Raw genomic sequence first — 19,896 nt, 5'->3', positions numbered from 1 at the left:
TTCGACCCCGACTTGCGTTGGGTTTTATTATTGCTTCGACTACCTCACTACCTATATTTGGGGTGTGGGTTTGGGCGACATCAGGCACCGAGCTACATATTCCACTATGTCCTTCTTCATCCGCCTCCACCAATAGTGCTACCTCAAGTCCTGATATATTTTGGCGGTACCCGAATGAATGGAGTACCGCAAACTGTGAGTATCCTGAAGAATCAACTCATACAAGCCGTCTACATTGGGCACACATAGTATGCCTTGCATTAGTAATACAAGCAGATGGGGGTCGTCACACTGACGCTCTCTGCTACGATCATAAAGAGAAGACCGAGAAACCACATAAGCCAAAACTCAACTCGGCTCAAAAACATCCAATCTAATAAACTGGTTGGCCAAGGCCTAAATATCCAAGGCTAATGGCCTCTCTGCTACCGATAGATATGCTAAGCTGCCCATACTCCCCGCATGGAGACTCAAGGCATCGGCCACCACACTGGCCTTTTCAGGATGATGTAGAATGGTGATATTATAGTTCTTAAGCAACTCTAACCACCTCCGATACCGCAAGTTAAGATCCTTCTGTTTGAACAGATGTTGTAGACTTCGGTGGTCGGTATAGACCTCACAAGGGACACCGTACAAGTAATGCCGCCAGATCTTCAAGGCATGAACAATAGCTGCTAACTCAAGGTTGTGGACAAGATAGTTCTTCTCATGAACCTTCAACTGTCTAGACGCGTAGGATATCACCCTACCATCCTGCATCAATATCGCGCCGAGACCAATCCCTGACGCATCACAGTACACAGTATAAGACCTCGAACCCGAAGGCAACACCAACACTCGGACTGTAGTCAAAGTTGTTTTGATCTTTTGAAAGCTCTCCTCACACTCCTCTGTCCACCTGAACGGAGCACCCTTCTGGGTCAATCTGGTCATCAGTGCTGCAATAGATGAGAAACCCTCTACAAATCGACGGTAATACCTGCCAAACCAAGAAAAATCTGGATCTCCGTAGCTAAAACGGTCTGGGCTAACTCTGCACTTCTTCAATATTCTTCGGTTCTACCTTGATCCAAAAATGCCACCAAATCAAGCCAGAATTCACACTTTGAAAATTTTGCATATAAATTCCTTTCTCTCAAGGTCTGAAGCACGGTCCTCAGGTACTTCTCATAATCCTCCTGGCTCCAGGAGTACACAAGTATGTCGTCAATAAACACAATAATGAAAGAATCATGATAAGGCTAGAATACACTGTTCATCAAGTGCATGAATGTTGTTGAGGCGTTGGTCAGCCCGAAAGACATCACAAGGAACTCGTGATGACCATACCGAGTCCTGAAGGCAGTCTTCGGGATATATGGCCCTCGAATCTTCAACCGATGATAGCCCAAAAAGTCGATCTTGGAGAACACTCTGGCACCCTGTAGATGATCAAATACGTCATCCATACACGGCAATGGATACCTGTTCTTCACTGTAACCTTTTTTAACTTGCGATAATCAATGCACATGTGCATATAACCATCATTTTTCTTTAGCAACAAGATTGGAGCACCCCAAGGTGATACACTGGGCCGAATGAAACCCTTATCCAGCAACTCCTGCAACTTCTCCATTAACTCATTAAACTCTGGTAGGGCCATACGATATGGAGGAATAGAAATGGGTTGGGTGCCCGATTAGAAATCAATATTAAAGTCGATATTCCTGTCGTGCGGAATGCCTGGAAGATCCATCAGGAATACATCTGGATAATCCCTCACTACCAGAACTAACTCAACGGTAGGAGTATCAACACTGACATCTCTCACATATGCTAGATACGCATCACACCCCTTCTCAACCATCCGCTGAGCCTTTAGAAATGAGATAACCATGCTAGGAATATAATCTAAAGTACTTCTCCACTCTAACTGTGGTAACCCCGGCATAGCCAGCATCTCGGGCTTGGCATGACAATCAAGAATAGCATGATAGGGCGACAACCAGTCCATGCCCAAAATAACATCAAAATCTACCATGCTGAGCAACAATAAATCGGCTCTGGTCTCAAAACCACTAAGAACAACCAAACACGACCGATATACACGGTTAACAACAGGGGAATCTCCGGGAGGCATGGACACATGATGAGAGAACTCAAAGAATCACGAGATACACCTAAATATGGAGAAAAGTAAGATGACACATAGGAATAAGCAGAGCCTGAATCAAATAAGATTGATGCATCCCTATGACAAACCGGAATAATACATGTGATGATAGAGTCGGATGCAACTACCTCTGTCCTAGCAGGAAGAACATAATATCTAGCATTGCCTCCCCTTTAGGGCAACCTCTAGCTGGCTGTGCATGTGGAGTGGAAACTGGTGTGATAACCATGGACTGAGAAACCTGAGGACCCGATGGAATACGCAGAGCCTGAGTAGTCTGTGGAGGTGCAACCCTCCTGAGTCTGTGGCAATCCCTCACCATATGACGAGTGTCACCACACTCAAAATAAGCTCTCGGAGTACGTGGCTGTTGTGGTTGGCTTGGGCTTGGTCGGCTGGATTGACCAGTGAAAGAACCCCATGCAGAAGGTGCACTAGACAATGGCGGTGCATAATAAGAAGCATGTTGCCTAGGAGTGGCCGAAAATCCGCTGGAAGCTGGAAGTGCTGAATGAACAGGGCGGCTCATGTAGCCCCTACTATGACGAGCTGCAACTTGGGCATGGGCACCACTATATGTGCCATAATCTCGAGGCATGTTGGCCTCCCCCTCCTCTCTCTAACGGGCCCATAAACCATCCAATATCCTAGTGATCTCAACTACCTGCTGGTATGCGATGTCCATCTCCAACTCTCGGGCCATGCTAAGCCTGATACTTGGGTGAAATCCCTCGATATATCAAGAGACTCTCTCTCTAACAGTAGCAACCAAGGCCGGTGCATGCCTGGACAAATCGCTGAACTAGACTGGATACTCTGATACGGTCATAGAACCCTAGCATAACTGCTCAAACTCTTCACGCCATGCATCTTTGAGACTCTAGGGGACAAAATCCCTCAAGAACATGTTTGATAACTGAGCCCAAGTGAGTGAATTTGTCTCAACTAGACTACCCAACTCATACACTCGCCACAAACTAATAAGCCCCTCCCTTAAGGTAGAATGTAGTGAAAGAAACTCCATTAGACTCCCCAATACCCATAGTATGAAGGATACTATGGCACTACTCAAGAAAACCATGGGCATCCTCTAAAGCCAAACCACTGAAAGAACGAGGGTGGTACTTCTTGTACCTCTCAAGCCTGTGCTGCCCCCCTTCAGATGCTGTTACCTAGCCCCGGGCTGAACTGGGGCGACCGACTGCACTAGTATGACCTCTGGGACCTGGTCAACCTGGACCCGCTGCTTAGGGGTATGGGAAATAGGAGTCTGTTCTCCTCCCTCGGCCTAAGATGTGGTAGGAGCAAGGAGGATCAACTAAGCCTGAGCTAAAGTGTCGAACATGCTCAGAAACTGGGCGAGAGTCTCCTGGAGTGCTGGGGCAGTAAAAGGCGTCTTGGGTTCCTTCGCTCCAGCTGGAGCTACTAGTGGATCCTCTGTGGTAGCTCGTGTAGGTGCTCTGGCTGTACCACGTGGACGTCCCCAGCCCCGGGCTCTTGCGGCTCTAGAGCTCTGATACCGGCAGGGGTTGCGGGTGTCTGGCCATCCGATCCGGTTATGCGTATCCTCACCATCTATGAGAGAATACAAAGACAAAAGATTAGAATCCCGAAGTCAACAATTTCGCACGATAAGAATCAAAGAAGTGATGATTTTCCTAACAGTTCCATATCCTCCCAAAGATAAGTACAAACGTCTCCTTACCGATCTGCGAGACTCTACTAAACCTGCGTGTGACTTATAACACCTATGAACCTAGAGCTCTGATACCAACTTATCACGACCACAAATTCCCTCCGTAGAAAGTCGTGACGACACCTATTCTCTAAAACTAGGTAAGCCTATCAACATGCGGAATAATTGAAATAACAACTTAAAATATCAAAACTTCAACTACTGTAGAAATAAAATCTGTAACTCAAAATGTACAACTCCCGAACCCGGTGAAGTATAAGTCACAAGCTCTAGTAACATTTTCGAACAATCCTATACATCATTGTCTAAGATAGTGTAATAACATAAGGAAAAACAAGATATAAGGGGACTTTGAGGCTTGTGGACGTGGGCAGTTGTACCTTGAAGTCTCTGAAGCAACCTCAGCTCACTAATGCCGGGATGATAGGAAGTACCTGGATCTGCACAAAAAAAATATGCAGAAGCGTAGTATAAGTACATCACAACGGTACCCAGTAAGTGCCAAGCCTAACCTCGGTACAGATAATATGAAACAAGACAAAATATATAACAATTAATGATAATGACAATAGAAATGAAACAATAAGAAGTTTACGGAAAGTTAACATCACATAATCAAGGAAGCTAATACAACACGGAAGGAAACAAGGATTTACATGTTAAGGAAGTAAACAACCAAGGCAAATACATCAAATAGAGAAAGATCAACAAGGGCCACTACCGAGGTACCGCCTCGTAGTCCCAAATCATAAAAGTAAATCACGGCCTTTCCTTATATCACCGCGGGAGACTTTACATTTAGTTTTGAAAATCATTTTTTCCGAAATAGCGTCCCGTGTTTTAGCCCACCTTATCACACCGCATGGATTCTAGTAGTTCTCCTACTAGGCACGCGTATCAAGCCCACTTCATCTCACCGCATACGTTTCAACACCCAAACCTTATACCACCGCATGCGTATCAATATCACAACGTGTCACAATTCGCACCTCAAGTGGAAAAAAATGTCACAACTGGCCAGAACAGCCAAACAATAATAGCATTTCACAATAAGGAGCCCACGGCTCAACCACAATGTACACAAAATCTCAATAATAGCAACTGGAGAGTAACACAATAAAATAATATTTCACAACTTACACTTTGCCTCAATAGGAACCACGACCTTTGCAACTCAATACCAAAATTCAACAACGAGATATTCCAAGGATAACAATTTTAAGTAAAGAATTCAATAGTTAAGTAATGAGTACGGAATAAAGAAAACAAGTACTTCAACTAAATACGTAAGACAATTTGCAAATAAGAGATAAGACGAGTAGACATGTGAAACTAGACTAAATATGATGACTATAACATGGTAAAGTAACTCAATTAAAGTATGAAAGGGAACTACATAGCTAAAAACTGGAAATTTTAACATTTAGCCCGTGTACGCACTTGTCACCTTGCGTACACGACTTTCACATATCACCATTATTACAACAATACCAAATCCTAAGGGGAATCTCCCCCCACACAAGGTTAGACAAGTCACTTACCTCAAACTACACTAAATCAATCAACTAGAAGGCCTTTCACTCGATTTTCCAATTCCGAATGGCTAGAATCTAGCCAAAACATTTTCATACTATAAATATAACTATAGGAAACTAATTCAAAAAATGAAATTATGATTTTTGCAAAGAATTGAAAAATCACCCCAAAAGGTCACCCGGGCCCACGCCTCGGAACCCGACCAAAATTACAAAAACCACACACCCATTTGATATCGACTCCAACCATTCAAGAATTATTCAAATACGACCTCATTTCACCTTTCAAAACTCAAGCATTTAGCCTAAGGAGTTTCAACTAAGTTTTCCTAATTTCCAACTCCAAAACACCAATTAAATGATGAAATTATCAATAGATTCATGTGAATTAATCAAAAATGAGTTTGAATTTTCTACCACAAAGTTCTCACTGAAAATCCCTTGAAATTTTGCCTCAAACCGAGCTATCTAAGTCCCAAAATGAATTATGAATCATACCCTTGAATTTTCCTCTTTTCTGCCCAGTTAAATCGCACCTGCGGCCATTACTGCCGCATCTCCGGTTCTGCACCAGCGGAGAAACCATCGCAGGTGCGGTCTTCACTTAAGTCCAAAGAATTCGCTGCGGCTCAAGCGTCGCACCTGTGGAACACTGTCGCTCCTGCGCTCCTCTCCATCGCAGAAGCGAAGCTGCTTCTGCGGAATGTTTTTCGCCCTTGCACCCCTAGCTGGGCATGCCTAGTTCCGCATCTGCAACCAAGTGCTTGCTTTTGTGAGCCCGCACCTGTGGCCATTCCCTCTGCAGGTACGAAAACACCAGAAGTCTACAAATGTTCCGATTTCCATTTGATTCACAACCGGGGTCCCCGGGACCCTGTTTGAATATACCAACAGGTTCAAAAACACATAAAGGACCTACTCGAGGCCACAAATCACATCAAACAACACAAATTCTACGAATCGCAACCCAAATTCAACTCTATGAACTATGAACTTCCAAATTTTGAAACCAACACCGATTTATACCAAAGCAACTTTGATTGACACCAAATTTTGCACACAATTCATGAATGCAATTATGGACCTGTTCCAACTTCTAGAATCATGATCTGACCCCGATATCAATGTCAGCTCCCGGTCAAACTTCCCAAAAATCTTTCATTTCCCAACTTTTTCCAAATCGTGCCGAAACGACCTACAGACCTCTAAGTAAATATTCGGATACACACCTAAGACCAAAATCACCCTACAGAGCTATAGGAACCATCAAAACTCCATTCTGAAGTCATCTTTATACCAGTCAAACTATGGTCAACTCCTATAACTTAAACCATCCAACTCAGGGACTATTTGTCCCATTTGAATTAGAAACTCGCCCGAACCCAAAACCAAACACACTGCTAAGTCACGTAACTACAATATAACAAAGAGGAGGCAATAAATAGGGGATCGGGGATAATAAACTCAAAACAACTGACCGGGTTGTTACACCAATCATCTAACTAATGGGCTGTCGAACGTTCTCCTGAACAATGCCCCTTCGGCCAAGCTCACTCTGGCAGCCTTGGTACGCAAGGATCTCGATTATTTGGGATTTAAGGGCAATTTATCAGTTTTCAAGTAGTCAATGTACTTGTTCCTCCAATCAAAGCTTTAACTCGTTGAGTTTACTTTGATGTGGACTTCTTATATCACCGACTTCATGAGCTGTATGGCTATTCCCGAATTAAATTCATCATAATCAACCGATGACCCCAAGTTAGCCAGAGCATCAGCCTCACTATTTTGATCTTGGGGCACGTGTTTAGGGTGCATTCCTTGAATTGATGAAGTATTACTTGTAACTTGTCTAAATACCTTCGCATGCATTCCTTTTTCACTTCGAATCTCCCATTGACTTGATTTACCAAGAGGAGGGAATCACACTTAGCTTCGACCACCTCGTCCCCAAGGTTTTTAGCCAATTTGAGACCTAGAATTATGGCCTCATACTCGGCCTCATTGTTAGTCAATTTCATAGTTCTAATAGACTTCCCAACGATATTCCCCATAGGAGGCTTCAACATAATACCGAGCCTGGACCCCTTTGCGTTTGAGGCGCCGTCCATAAAAAAGGTCCAATTCCCAAGGTAGTCCTCGAGGCTAACAATAATTCTCTTTCGATTTCGGGCACTAAGGCCGACGTAAAGTCGGCCACGAAGTAAGTCAAAATTTGAGATTTTATGGCAGTTTGGGGTCGATACTCACTATTGTACCCGTTGATTTTGACGACCCACTTGGCCAACCGGCCTGAGAACTCGGGCTTGTGCATGATGTTCCTCATTGGGTAAGAGGTTACGACACATATGGAGTGTTATTGAAAGTGCGGTTTTATCTTTCTGGAGGCGTTTAGCAATGCAAGCGTCAATTTTTCCAGGTGAAGATACCTTGTTTCGGCCTCGCCTAGAGTTCCACTGACATAGTAAATAGGAAATTTTGTACCTTCCTCTTCCTGGACTAAGACTCCACTTATCGATGCCTCAGAACTGCCAAGTAAAGGTACATCTATTCATCCGCCTTCGTAATATGGAGTAGGGGGCTCGAGAGGTACCATTTGAGTTCTTCCAAAGCTTGTTGGCATTCCGGGGTGCAAGAAATGTTATTCTTCTTATTCAATAGTGAGAAGAACCGATGGATTTTTCCCAAGGACCTCGATATGAATCGGCCCAAGGCGGCTAAATGCCTGATCAACCTCTAAACGGCCTTAACATTGTCCACCATGGCGATGTCTTCTATGACTTTGATTTTGTCGGGATTGATACCTATCCCTCGATTGGATACCATAAACCTAAGGAATATTCTGGATCCAACTCCGAATGCGCACTTTTTCGGGTTCAACTTCATATTGTATCTCTTTAACATGTCAAAGGTTTCGTGCAAGTGGTTCAAATGGTCCTCTGCTCGCATGGACTTGACTAACATGTCATCAATATAAACTTCTATTGATTTTCCTATCTGTTCTTCAAACATCTGATTTACTAGGCATTGATAGCTGGCACCAGTGTTCTTTAATCCAAATGGAATTACATTATAACAATAGGTACAAAACTTAATGATAAAAGACGTTTTTCCTGATCACCTGGGTCAATCCGAATTTGGTTGTACCCGGAAGAAGCATCGAGAAAACTAAGTATCTCGTGCTCGACTGAGATGTCGATCATCTGATCGATGTTAGGCAAATGAAAAGAATGCTTAGGGCATGCCTTGTTCAGATCTTTATAATCCACACACATTCTTAGCTTATTTCCTTTCTTAGGTACTACCACTATGTTGCTTACCCAGTCTAGGTACTTAACTTCCCGAATTGATCCTATTTTAAGGAGTGTAGATACCTCGTCCTTGATGAATATGTGCTTGACTTCGAATTGTGGTCTCCTTTCCTGCTTAACCGGGTGGAACTTCGGGTCTAAACTCAGCTTATGAGTGGTTACCTCTGGCGGGATCCCTATCATATCAAAATGGGACCAAGCAAAACAATCTATGTTAGTTCTAAGAAATTCAATGAGTTTTTTAATGAGCTCGGGATTTAACCCCGCGTCCAGGTGTACCTTCCTATCAGGTAAGAGTTCGATCAATATGACTTGCTCCAGCTCCTTGACTGTCGATTTGGTAGCATCGGAATCATAGGTAGCAATGAACGACCTAGGAATTTCGTAATCATCCTCCTCGCCTGCTCCTCACTCTTCTAGTTCGTTTTGGGCTAGTATCAGTGATTTATATTTAATTGCTTCCTTCCTGGTCGGCTCCTTGTTATTTGACGTCAAGACCATGGGCACTGGGATCATCTCATTGACTGGGAACATTTATTTTGTTGTCGACTGCTCTCCGTAGAACGTCTTGATTCCTCCTAGCGTAGGGAACTTCAGTGCTTGGTGTAATGTTGAGGGTACTGCCCTCATGTCGTGAACCCATGGCCTTCCGAGTAAGGCGTTATACCTCATGTCCCTTTTGATCATGTAGAATTTTGTATCTTGAATTGTACCAGCGGTATTCACTGGCAGGGTTATTTCTTCTTTAGTAGTTTCGCATGCCATGTTAAATCCATTCAACACTTGGACCAAAGACACTATTTGATCTTGCAACCCCAACTGCTCTACGACCCTTGATCTGATGATATTGGCCGAGCTTCCTAGATCAATCAAAACATGTTTAACTCAAGATTTGTTGATAAAGTATAGATATTACCAGTGCATCATTATGAGGTTGTAGGATGCCCTCGACATCCTTGTCACTGAACGAAATGGTTCCCTCCGGCATGTAATTTCGGGTGCACTTTTCCCTCGTGATGGATACGTTAGTGCACTTTATCATTGGGCCCTGAGTGACATCGACCCCTCCAATGATCATGTTGATGGCGTGTTGAGGTTATTCTTGGTCGGTCTGTTTGTTGGAGTCCTTGTTCCTGAAGTGGTTTTTGGCTCGATCACTCAAAAACTCTCGGAGGTGCTCGTTATTGAATAACCGAGTAACTTATTTTCTCAATTGTCGGCAGTCCTTGGTCCTGTGGCCATGAGTTCCATGATACTTACACATTAGGTTAGGATCTCTCTGGGTAGGATCGGACTGCAATGGTCGAGGCCACTTGGTTTCTTTGATACGCCCAATAGCCGATACGATGTTGGCTGCATCAATGTTAAAGTTGTACTCTGATAATCTTGGTGCTTCCCTTCCCCCGAGAGGCCTATCAAAACCATTCTTTCTCATCAGACCTCGGCTATTGGCCCCACGGTTGCTTTTCTTCTTGTTCCTCGTGGGGTTACACCCGGGCCATTCCCACTACGATATATATTGTATGGTTGATACCGATATCGAACCGGCCTTGATTCATGATCAATGACTCTCTTAGTCTTGTCGTATGTTCTAATGAGATAAACGGACCCAGAAGGGACTTCGAGTTTGTCATCCTCGACTCTAATTTTTGACTGGTCTTGTTGTGGACGTCGGCCTAATTTACCGCCGGGCACTCTACCAAATTTTGTTTCAGCTGCTAAGAAGCCAAGGAGCTTTGAGGGTTAAGTCCTTGACTGAATGCCTAAACGGACCAATCGTTCATAACCGGAGGCAAGTCCATTTGTTCCATTTGAAACCTTGACACGAACTCCCTTAGCATCTCATTGTCCTTTGCTTAACCTTGAAAAGGTATGATTTACTGGTCTCGACCTTGATGGCCCCATCATGAGCATTTACAAAAGTATCCGCGAGTATAGCGAATAAATCAATGGAATTTGGGGGAAAGTTGTGATACCATATCATCGCTCATTTTGACAGAGTTTCTCCGAACTTCTTTAATAACACTGACTCGATTTCATCGTCCTCCAAGTCGTTACCTTTGGTGGAGCATGTGTAGGAGGTTACATGCTAATTTGGATCCATGGTTCTGTTATATTTTGCAATATCGGGCATACAAAACCTCTACGGAATTGGTTTTGATGCCACGCTCGGAGGAAAATGCTTTTGGAAAAATTTCTTGGAGTCCGGGCCTTTCAATATTGGAGGCGTTCCTTGGATTTGACCAACCCGGGATTTATATGTCTCTACCTTCTTGTCGTTTGCCTCAATTTTTTGTTCACTTGATTCCACCCATTTCGTTAATGCTTCTAGCATTTTCATTACTTCAGGGCCGACACCGGACTCAGCTTCGCCCGACCTTTCTGTGATCTGCTCATTTCTTCGGGTGTTTTCTTAGGACGGTTCAGGCTCAACTCTGCTAAGTGCGCGACTTTGATTTTACAGTTGCACTATCATTGCATGTTAAGCCTGCGATATTTCAAAGATCAATCATAGACCAACCCCGTCGCCTTCGCCTTCGGGCGCTTCTCGAGCCGTTGGTCAGGCTCCTTCGTGAAACGTTGTTCTTGTTGTTGGTAGGTAGGTCGGCGTCGATGGTCACCTGTGAGTTAGCATCGACTGGGTCTACAATTGGGACTCTGTTGGGATTAGGAGGGGTACCTCATTGCTAGGCACCAGATTGTTGTTATCGCCATGATAGCCAAACTCAACCTCAATATTCAAGTGAGCGTCGTGAACCACAACAACAACAACCACAACAATAACCATAACAACAACAATAATATACCTAGTATTATCCCACACTGTGGGGTCTGGGGAGGGTAGTGTATATGTAGACCTTATCCTTACCTTGTGAGGATAGAGATGTCGTTTCCAATAGATCCTCGGCTCAGGAAAGCATAAGCACCACATTAATGAAAATATAGACATGAAAGGACAGTTCAAGTGAGAAGATTGAGAATTTGACATTTTTAAGTTGACCTGAAATTGACCCCTTAAAGAACAAGTGTAAAATAGAGTTATGGAGATTTGTGTCAAACTACCACTATTATCCTTATCCCCACGGTGGGCGCTAAACTGTTTACTCTTAAAACGAATAACAATTAAATTTGTATGCGATTTTAAGGATATGTGGATTGATTCAATACAGGCAATCAAGAACATTAGATAAACAAATTAAAGATAAAATAAATATCCAAACCAGTTATGATGTTGACTCCGGGCTCGAATTTAAGCTTAGTAGAAGTTTCGCCCTCGACCGGACCCTCGATTCGAAGCCAAATGTATATGAAAAACTATGATTAAAATGACAACCTTTCAATAGCAGAGAAATAAATTTGTATTGTCTTGATATGCATGTTACAATATATTTATTGAACAAGAAACTTTTCCTTTATATACTAGGGGAGTTTTACCCCTAGTACAATTCTAAAAAAGGTAAAGATTCTCATTGTATATCAACCACAGACTACCGGCATCGGGCGAGATCCGCATCGTGATATTCGGTTGGGTGCGGATATCACGGCCCTCTGTTAGTCGTGTGCAGCCGTTTGTAATGCTTTCCAAGGTCTTGGAGCTCGTTCCGGGTTCAGGGGGTGTTGTCTTATTAGGCCCGGTAGCGAGCACCCCGTTCCAACTTCGAACCAAAGGGTTCTTAGATTTAGTCTTTATCTCATACATTCATACTTCGTTTTATTCACTGAGAACTCGGGGTGTGTGTTGGCCCTGAGTTCACCCTTATACAAATATTTCTCACAAAATAGTTTTAGAACAAAATATGTAAGATTACAACTCAAATCGCCTGTTACAAGATCAAGAAAAACTAAACTAGTTTAATGGCTAGATCTAGGTTCTTCAATTTGTCTTGATCTAGGTTATCCAATTTGTCTTGCTCTTGTTGTTGCAATATTACTGCTCACGTGAAGGATCTCTCGGTTTTCTTTATGTAGGTGCGCCAAAACGTTTTGCAAAATGAAACCATACTATACATATGGATTAGTCATTAAAAATACCGTAAAATTAAAGAAACCAACAGAAATACTCGTAGAATATGAACATCCTCTCCAACTTCCTAGCTTTGGCAAAATTTTCCACAAGGATAAGGACAAGATATTTCTTGGAATCTAATACTCTCAACAAAGAACCACTCACCAACTGCTTGAGCAATAGCCTGTATAATAAATAATATAATGAGCAAGTCCCTGGAGAAATTTTAGAAAAATAAAAGGAAATTAAATTTAACGATTAATGGTAAAAAGCAAACATAAAATGACCTTATTAGCCAATGTAGGGGAGTTGGGATAGAACCAATAGCTGGGTGTTTCAATGCCTTTGTGGGAATGGCATGAGGTTATAAAATATCCACTTAGTGAAGTTGGTCTTATTCCATTTATAACTGCCCTTATAAATATTACCCTGAAATCTGAAAACAATAACTCAACATCAAGAGAGAGAGCGCTTTAATTAAACTAAGAGGGGATTAATTGTTACCCTCTTTTAATTTCATTACATGAATAAGGTTAAAAGAGAATAATATTAATTAACCCCATGAATTGGTACTGACCTTGGAAAGTTTGAATTTGACTTGGTGAGCATACATTTATGTCTTTCTTGCAATATGTCCACTCATTATAAGGAACCAAACTGTTGTTTATCTATATTTTTAAATATCAATCAAAAGGCGAATCCATTTACAATCCTAAGGGAAATAAAAGAAATAAAAATAATTTGGTTATAATAAATAAATATTAGTAACAAGAATATATATTTCTAACCTGCCAAGAGTCATAAGCAGAATTAATAATGAAAAGTGGTGTCCGAATATATTGTACTACATATTCAGGAAAGAAGCACTGCCAAATCATCGTATTGTGTATTAGTGAAAAGTTATACAAAATATAAAAATAAAGGGGCCAGTTTTCTTACACAAAGAAATTGCATGATCTTACCAAACTTGGATCTAAGTAGGAGCTGGTGCAAGATCGTGGCAGGTTCTTGCTTGATCCCTAATTAAATCCCAAAACACAGTGAGAAAGATATATATATATATATATATATATATATATATATATATATATTAATCTACAGAAAGTATATCAATAAGTGAAATTAATAATAAAAAATGTCTTACATGCAATGTAACAACTCTTTCATATAGCTGCTCAATATGTGATTCCCCTAGGATTGTTTTTCTCCATAAATTCATATAATTAAGAATCAGCATTAACATGAATGTTAAATATATATATATAACAAAAGTTCTCACGTTTCATGAATAAAACTTACATATTTACAAAGAAACCAGCATCAGAAATGCATTTTACTCTAGCACTCGGGGAGAAAAAACTTCTAAACTTGTCACAGTGTAGTATTGCAGTTAATCCCCCTGCTGAAGTTCCACTCAAAATAGCCTAACATGAAATTATATAATGGAAGAAGAAGTTAAAGACTGTTTGGCCATACAAAAATTTTCATTTTTTAAAAAAGAAATTCACTTTTTTTGAATCTAACATTTGACCATGAAATTTTCAATCTCAACTTCAAGATGAATTTTAGAATTTTTCGAAAATTTGAAAAACTCCAAAAGACCTTTTTTAAAATTTTCACTTCAAATCACTCACAAAAATTCAAAAACAGCCCAAAATTATATTCATGTTCAAACACAACTCTAACTTTCAAATATCATCTTCGCTTAAAATTTGTTTTTACTTTTTTCTGGAATTTTATAATTCTTATGCCCAAACGCCCAATATGTTATTTAGTCGATTTCTCTTTCTATTATAGTACCAATTAAGTGACAAAGTCGACGTGACTGACATATAAGTTGACATTAATAGCATATTTAATTTCAGAATAAAAGAGCTCTTTTTTCCAAATAAATTTGTAAAGAATATACATTTTCAGCTTTCCACATTCCTTTGTATAATAAATCCTCCATGATAGCAAGGAAAACTCTTGCCCCTCTAAAGTGGAGTCCTGTAACCTAGTTAATTTAAAAAAATGTCATTTTCAGTATAAAAAAGTTACTGCAATCAACACAAAATTTCTAGCGTTAATATGAAAAAATACTTTTACTTACAGGGTCAACTTCTTGCACGTCACCGGTAAAAGATGCCCCATCGCAATACTTAACCTTTACTCTGTTCCAGTTAAAAAAGTCTGAAAATTTTGACAAAATTACATTTTTATTAGATAGGAATTCTAAAAATATCTCAACGTGAAAAAAAAAAATATTTTTTTGGCACGTAACCTAATAGCTACCTGGATTTTCGTTAGGCTTGTTGCTTAGAATTCCTTGAAAATAATATTGATCCTCCATGTGTATTGATGATCCATACCTGGTACCAGTACGTTCGATGCACTCTGAGATCGTAGAACACCAACCCCCTCCCTAAATATTTTTACGCTGTCAGCGTATATATTTAATTCCAAAGAAACAAAAAAAATGAAAAGTTTAACTCTAACCTCAATGTGAACAAGCCAATTATTAACTCCATAGCCACTTCCCCTATCAATCAGGTATGCAGGAGCACTTCCGTCCAAACAAACTGAAATTATTACCATACAAAAGAGTAAAATAATATTAATAAGTTTTAAGTTTTATTTTTCTATGATTCAAAATCAAATTTAAAAATTAAATTGAACTCTTACCGGCTCCCTTTCCAATTGCATTGTGAAGTATAGTCGTATTGACTATTAAAAAATCTGCACTGACTTGAGAAACAGTCAAAAGAAGTACTATAAAAATTAGGAACATTTTGCTCTTATGTGATTTTCTTCTGCTCCTTTAATAATTAGTTATATAATGTTATGAAGGTTTCTGAAATCTTTTTAATCTATTGTAACAAAAGTTACAGCACCTTTGGCTATGTATATAAAGAGGTTTCACAATGAGTTCAGTTAATGTTCTAAAACAAGCCACATGGTTTTCTTGAAAAATAATGCAATGGCCCATAACGATATTAACTTACCTATAAATACAGTAAAAATTTATTGAAGACAAATTTTTTGTGACCAACAAGGATTTGTGGTGAAGTGGCAAGTACTCCTTCATCCTTAACCAGAAATTATGGGTTTGATCCCTGGGTATGGAGTCGTCTTTATTAGGGAATAACCGAACACAAAAAAAAAAGACAAAATTTTGTGAGTATTAGCTAGTCAACTATTCATTTCCAAAAACCTTACCGACCATTATTTTTAGAGTTTAACTGTACGACCCGGCCGGTCGTTTTGTATATTGTAGCCCCGTTCCCCTATCTATTGTCTAGTCTATGCTTATTTGTGGTTATGCGACTTGTTGGGGTGGTTGAATTTGTTTCGGGTAGGTCTTGGAGTGTATTGGGACACTTAGTCCCAAGGTTAGAAGCTTAAGTTATAGAAGTTGAGTGGAGTTCAATTTTTGTGTAGACGACTCCGCAATGGAGTTTTGGTGGTTCCAATAGCTTCGTATGGTGATTGTGGACTTAGGCATATATCTAGTTTTGGATTTGGAGGTCCGTAGGTTTGTTTGGTGCTTTTTGGAAAAAGTTGAAAAGTTGAAGGTTTGAAAGGTTGAGAGGTTTCATCAGGAGTTGACTTTATTGATATCGGGTTCAGATTTTGGTTCCAGAAGTTGAAATAGAGTTGTGTCATTTGGGACTTGCATGAGGTCATTGAGAGTTGATTTGATATGGTTCGGCATGAGTTTGGAAGTTGAAAGTTTATTAGACTTGAATTGAGGTGCGATTCATAGTTTTGATATTGTTTGATGTGATGTGACGCCTCGAGTAGGTTCGTGTTGTACTTTGGGATTGGTTGGTGTGTTTGGACTGGGTCCCGGAGGCCTCGGGTGTGTTTCGATGGGTAACAGACCATTCCACCTTATTTTTGGACTGTTGATATTCTCATGTCCGGTTTCCTTCTTCGCGTTTGCGACATGGTAGTCGCGTTTACAAAGGGTTAAAGAGGGTTGGGCAGTCGCCCTTCCGCGTTCGCGAAGCAGCCAAGTGCTGAGAGGAGCTTAGCCTAAGCGTTCGCGAGGTCTATGCCGTGTTCGTGAAGGCTTGGATATTTGCTTCATCGCGTTCGCGATATGGAGAATGCGAATGCTACAGCCTTTTTCGGGGCAAATTATTTTTGTTCTTCGCAAACGCGATGAGGGGCCCGCGTTCGCGATGAATATGCCTAGGCGGATCTATTTAATACTAAGAGTTTGAGTTATTATACGACATTTTGAGATATAGAGCTTGGTATTGGGTGATTTTAGAGGGGATTTTTATGATTTGAATCGGGGTAAGTATATTTGACTCGGATTTATTATTATTTCATGATTTTAACCTCGACTTTAGTGTTTGATTAGTGATTTGAATTGGAAAAATTATGATTTTTGTAAAAACTTTTCTAAAACATAAATTGAGGACTTGAAGGTTGATTTGAGGTCGGTATTTAATGATTTTGGTATGGTTGAACTCGTAATTGAATGGATGTTTAGAATTTATGAGTTTTGTCAGGGTCTAGGTGCGGGCCCGAGGTTGACTTTTTGATTTTGATAAATATCGAAGCTTTATTGTTTGAAATTGTTTCCTATGGCATTATTTGACTATATTAGGTTATTTGTGACTAGATTCGACTCGTTCGGAGGCCGATTGTCGTGGGAAGGGTTAGTGTATGGATTTGCGCATTTTGAGGTAAGTAACATATCTAAACTTGGATTTGAGAATATTTAACCCTAGGAACTATGTTATGAGAGGTATTGGGGTGATGTACGTGCTAAGCGATTGGCGTGGGTGCATGCATCAGAGTATTCCTGATTAGAAGTGGAGTATTCCTGATTAGGAGTATTCCTGCATCAGATTTGTTTTGCTTTCATGCTTTGTTATATCCGTATTTTTCCTACTTGTTTAATTATTTGAGTTCTGATTCATATTAGAAACCATGCGTAGGTTATGTGCTGTTTGTTTGAGATTTGATAGGGTTATTCTTGCTATTTCTAAGCCATTTGCCTTAATTGTACGCATACTCTCAGTCATGATGCTATATTCATGTATGATATTTCTTTTTTGATTCCTCACATATTGTTGATGCTTCATATGTGTAACATGGTTGAATTACGTACTGTGAGTTGTGGTTAATTGAGACCTGACTGGTTGATGGCTAAATTTGGGCCATAGAGCTGATTTGGTATTGGTTTTGAGGTGATATGCCATGCTCATATTAGGCTAAGCGTTATTGATTTGGGGTGACGCGTGTACCAGGACTCACTATTGGGCTATATGATTATGATTAGCTCTTAGGTAGGATCCGCCCCTCCGGAGTCTGACATGCTAGTAGTGGGCGCACACACATTATTTTATATGCGTGCTTTGATGATTGGCATTTATACCAGACACCCGTACAGTGCTAAGTGTTGCTGTGTGGTTATTCATCATGATTTTCTTGTAATATTATTGATTTTACATGTATATTTTACATATAGGTATATAATGTACTTTCCTCATGTTAGCTGGTAAATAAAATATTTTATCTTTATTGGGCTTTAACTGTTATACTTGGAAAGCATGTCTAAATTCCTGAAATGAGAACGAGCTGAGCATGATATTATTGAGTTATTCGCTTATACCATCTTCTTTATGATCTGAGCTGTTACTGGTTATTAATATTGGTCTCTGATTGTTTCTTCTAAGCTCGTCACTACTTTTAGCCCAAGGTTATACTTGTTTCTTATTGAGTACGTAGGGTCGGTTGTACTCATACTACACTCTGCACTTCCTGTGCAGATCTAGGTACTTTAGGACGAGGTGATTTCTAGAGTTGAGTTGCTACTAGCTTTTGGGAGTCTATGAGGTAGCTGCTATGTCATCCGCAGTCCTTGAAGCTTTTTTCATTTATTTTTTATTTGTTACTTTATGTGTTGTTCTCTTATTTGCCGGTGCAATTGCTAAATCCGCCCAATTCCCCCTTCATGTATGGTTACCTGATTCTATGGAGGGGCATATTCCTTTCATTGTACTGTTCTATTAATCAGACAATTGTATTGAGGATTTTGGCTTGTATTTTGATATCCACCAGTGCTAATGTGCTTATTGACACCAGATCTTTGGGATGGTTGTAGCAGTATTGTTGTTGTTTTCATCAGATATTTTAAGATATTTCTGTTGTTTAGTTTATTAAACTATGTTTACTCAAATTTGTTTATGTTGCATGACTGTTGGCTTGCCTAGCAAGTACTGTTAGGCGTCGTCGCTGTAACGACCCGACCGGTCATTTTGCTTTCTAGATCCCTGTTCTCCTAAATAGGACTCCCCATATGTGCCTTTGCTATTTTGTGACTTGCAGGGATAGTTAGTTCGGGTTTGGAAGGGCTCGGGTTGAAATCGGAACACTTAGTCCCTTAATACTGGCTTTAAAGGGTTAAATTTTATTTGGGTCAACATTTTTAGTAAATGACTTCGGAATCAAGATTTGATGGTCCCAATAGGTTCTTATGATGATTTTGGACTTGGGCGTGCGTCCGGATCGAGTTTTGGATGATCCGGGAGTGTTTCGGCGCCTAAAGTTGAAAGTTGACTTATTTAAGGTTTAAAAGTTCTTTAAATTTGGTTTGGAGTAGGTTTTGATGTTATCTAGGTCTATTTGGTGATTTAATACTAGCACGCAAAATTTGGTATCATTCCGAGTAGTTTAAATATGATTCAGCGCGTTCAGAGCAAGTTGGAAGAACTTGAAGTTCATAAGTTGATTCGATTCGGTTTGAGGCGTGATTATTAGTTTTGGTGTTGTTTTTTGTGTTCCGAGGGTTCGAGCGAGTCCGTCTCATGATTACAAACTTTTTTATATGTTTGTACAATGCCTCGAAGGCCTCGGGTGCTACTCAGACAATGCACATATCGAGTTAGAGTTTGAAAGGGGCTGCTGGTACACCAGTTCTGGTGTGCCCGCACCTGCGAGCTTTTGGCCGCAAGTGCGAGCTCTTGGCCGCAGAAGCGGCTTTGGACATGTGGCTAGTGATCCGCAGAAGTGGAGGAACGTCCGCAAAAGCGACCTCGCTTCTACGATGAGGAGTCCGCATGTGCTAGAAGAGGCTGGCCAGGCCAGGACCGCAGATGCGCTCCACTTTCCGCAGAAGCGGTACTGCAGAAGCAGGAGCCCATCCGCAGAAGTGGAGCCTGCCATCCTGGGATAGATTTTTCGCACTACACCTGCG

The 19,896-nt window shown here is 40.7% G+C and overlaps 1 protein-coding gene across 2 annotated transcripts; it reads right to left on the bottom strand.

Moving 5' to 3' along the window:
* Positions 1 to 12,003: 12,003 nt before the first annotated feature.
* On the bottom strand, positions 12,004 to 15,540 carry LOC104087156 (pectin acetylesterase 8-like). 2 transcript variants are annotated; one of them, XM_009591558.2, is made up of 12 exons: positions 15,366 to 15,540; positions 15,180 to 15,262; positions 14,976 to 15,105; positions 14,794 to 14,873; positions 14,611 to 14,697; positions 14,001 to 14,125; positions 13,846 to 13,906; positions 13,664 to 13,720; positions 13,490 to 13,567; positions 13,279 to 13,369; positions 12,989 to 13,137; positions 12,004 to 12,885 (listed from the first exon to the last, which is right to left on the bottom strand). In XM_009591558.2, the coding sequence occupies exons 1-12, from the start codon at positions 15,469 to 15,471 to the stop codon at positions 12,787 to 12,789; spliced, it is 1,146 nt and encodes a 381-aa protein (XP_009589853.1). In that variant the 5' UTR covers positions 15,472 to 15,540; the 3' UTR covers positions 12,004 to 12,786. The 2 variants fall into 2 exon arrangements, with proteins under 2 accessions (XP_009589853.1, XP_070048310.1); XM_070192209.1 differs by having other exon boundaries at positions 14,803 to 14,873.
* Between the last annotated feature and the right edge of the window lie 4,356 nt (positions 15,541 to 19,896).

The sequence above is a fragment of the Nicotiana tomentosiformis genome, chromosome 12, assembly GCF_000390325.3.
Source record: "Nicotiana tomentosiformis chromosome 12, ASM39032v3, whole genome shotgun sequence".
NCBI classification, from domain to species: domain Eukaryota; kingdom Viridiplantae; phylum Streptophyta; class Magnoliopsida; order Solanales; family Solanaceae; genus Nicotiana; species Nicotiana tomentosiformis.
The sequence above is the reverse complement of the archived record's forward strand: the minus strand, read 5'-3'. Positions and strand labels throughout refer to the sequence as shown.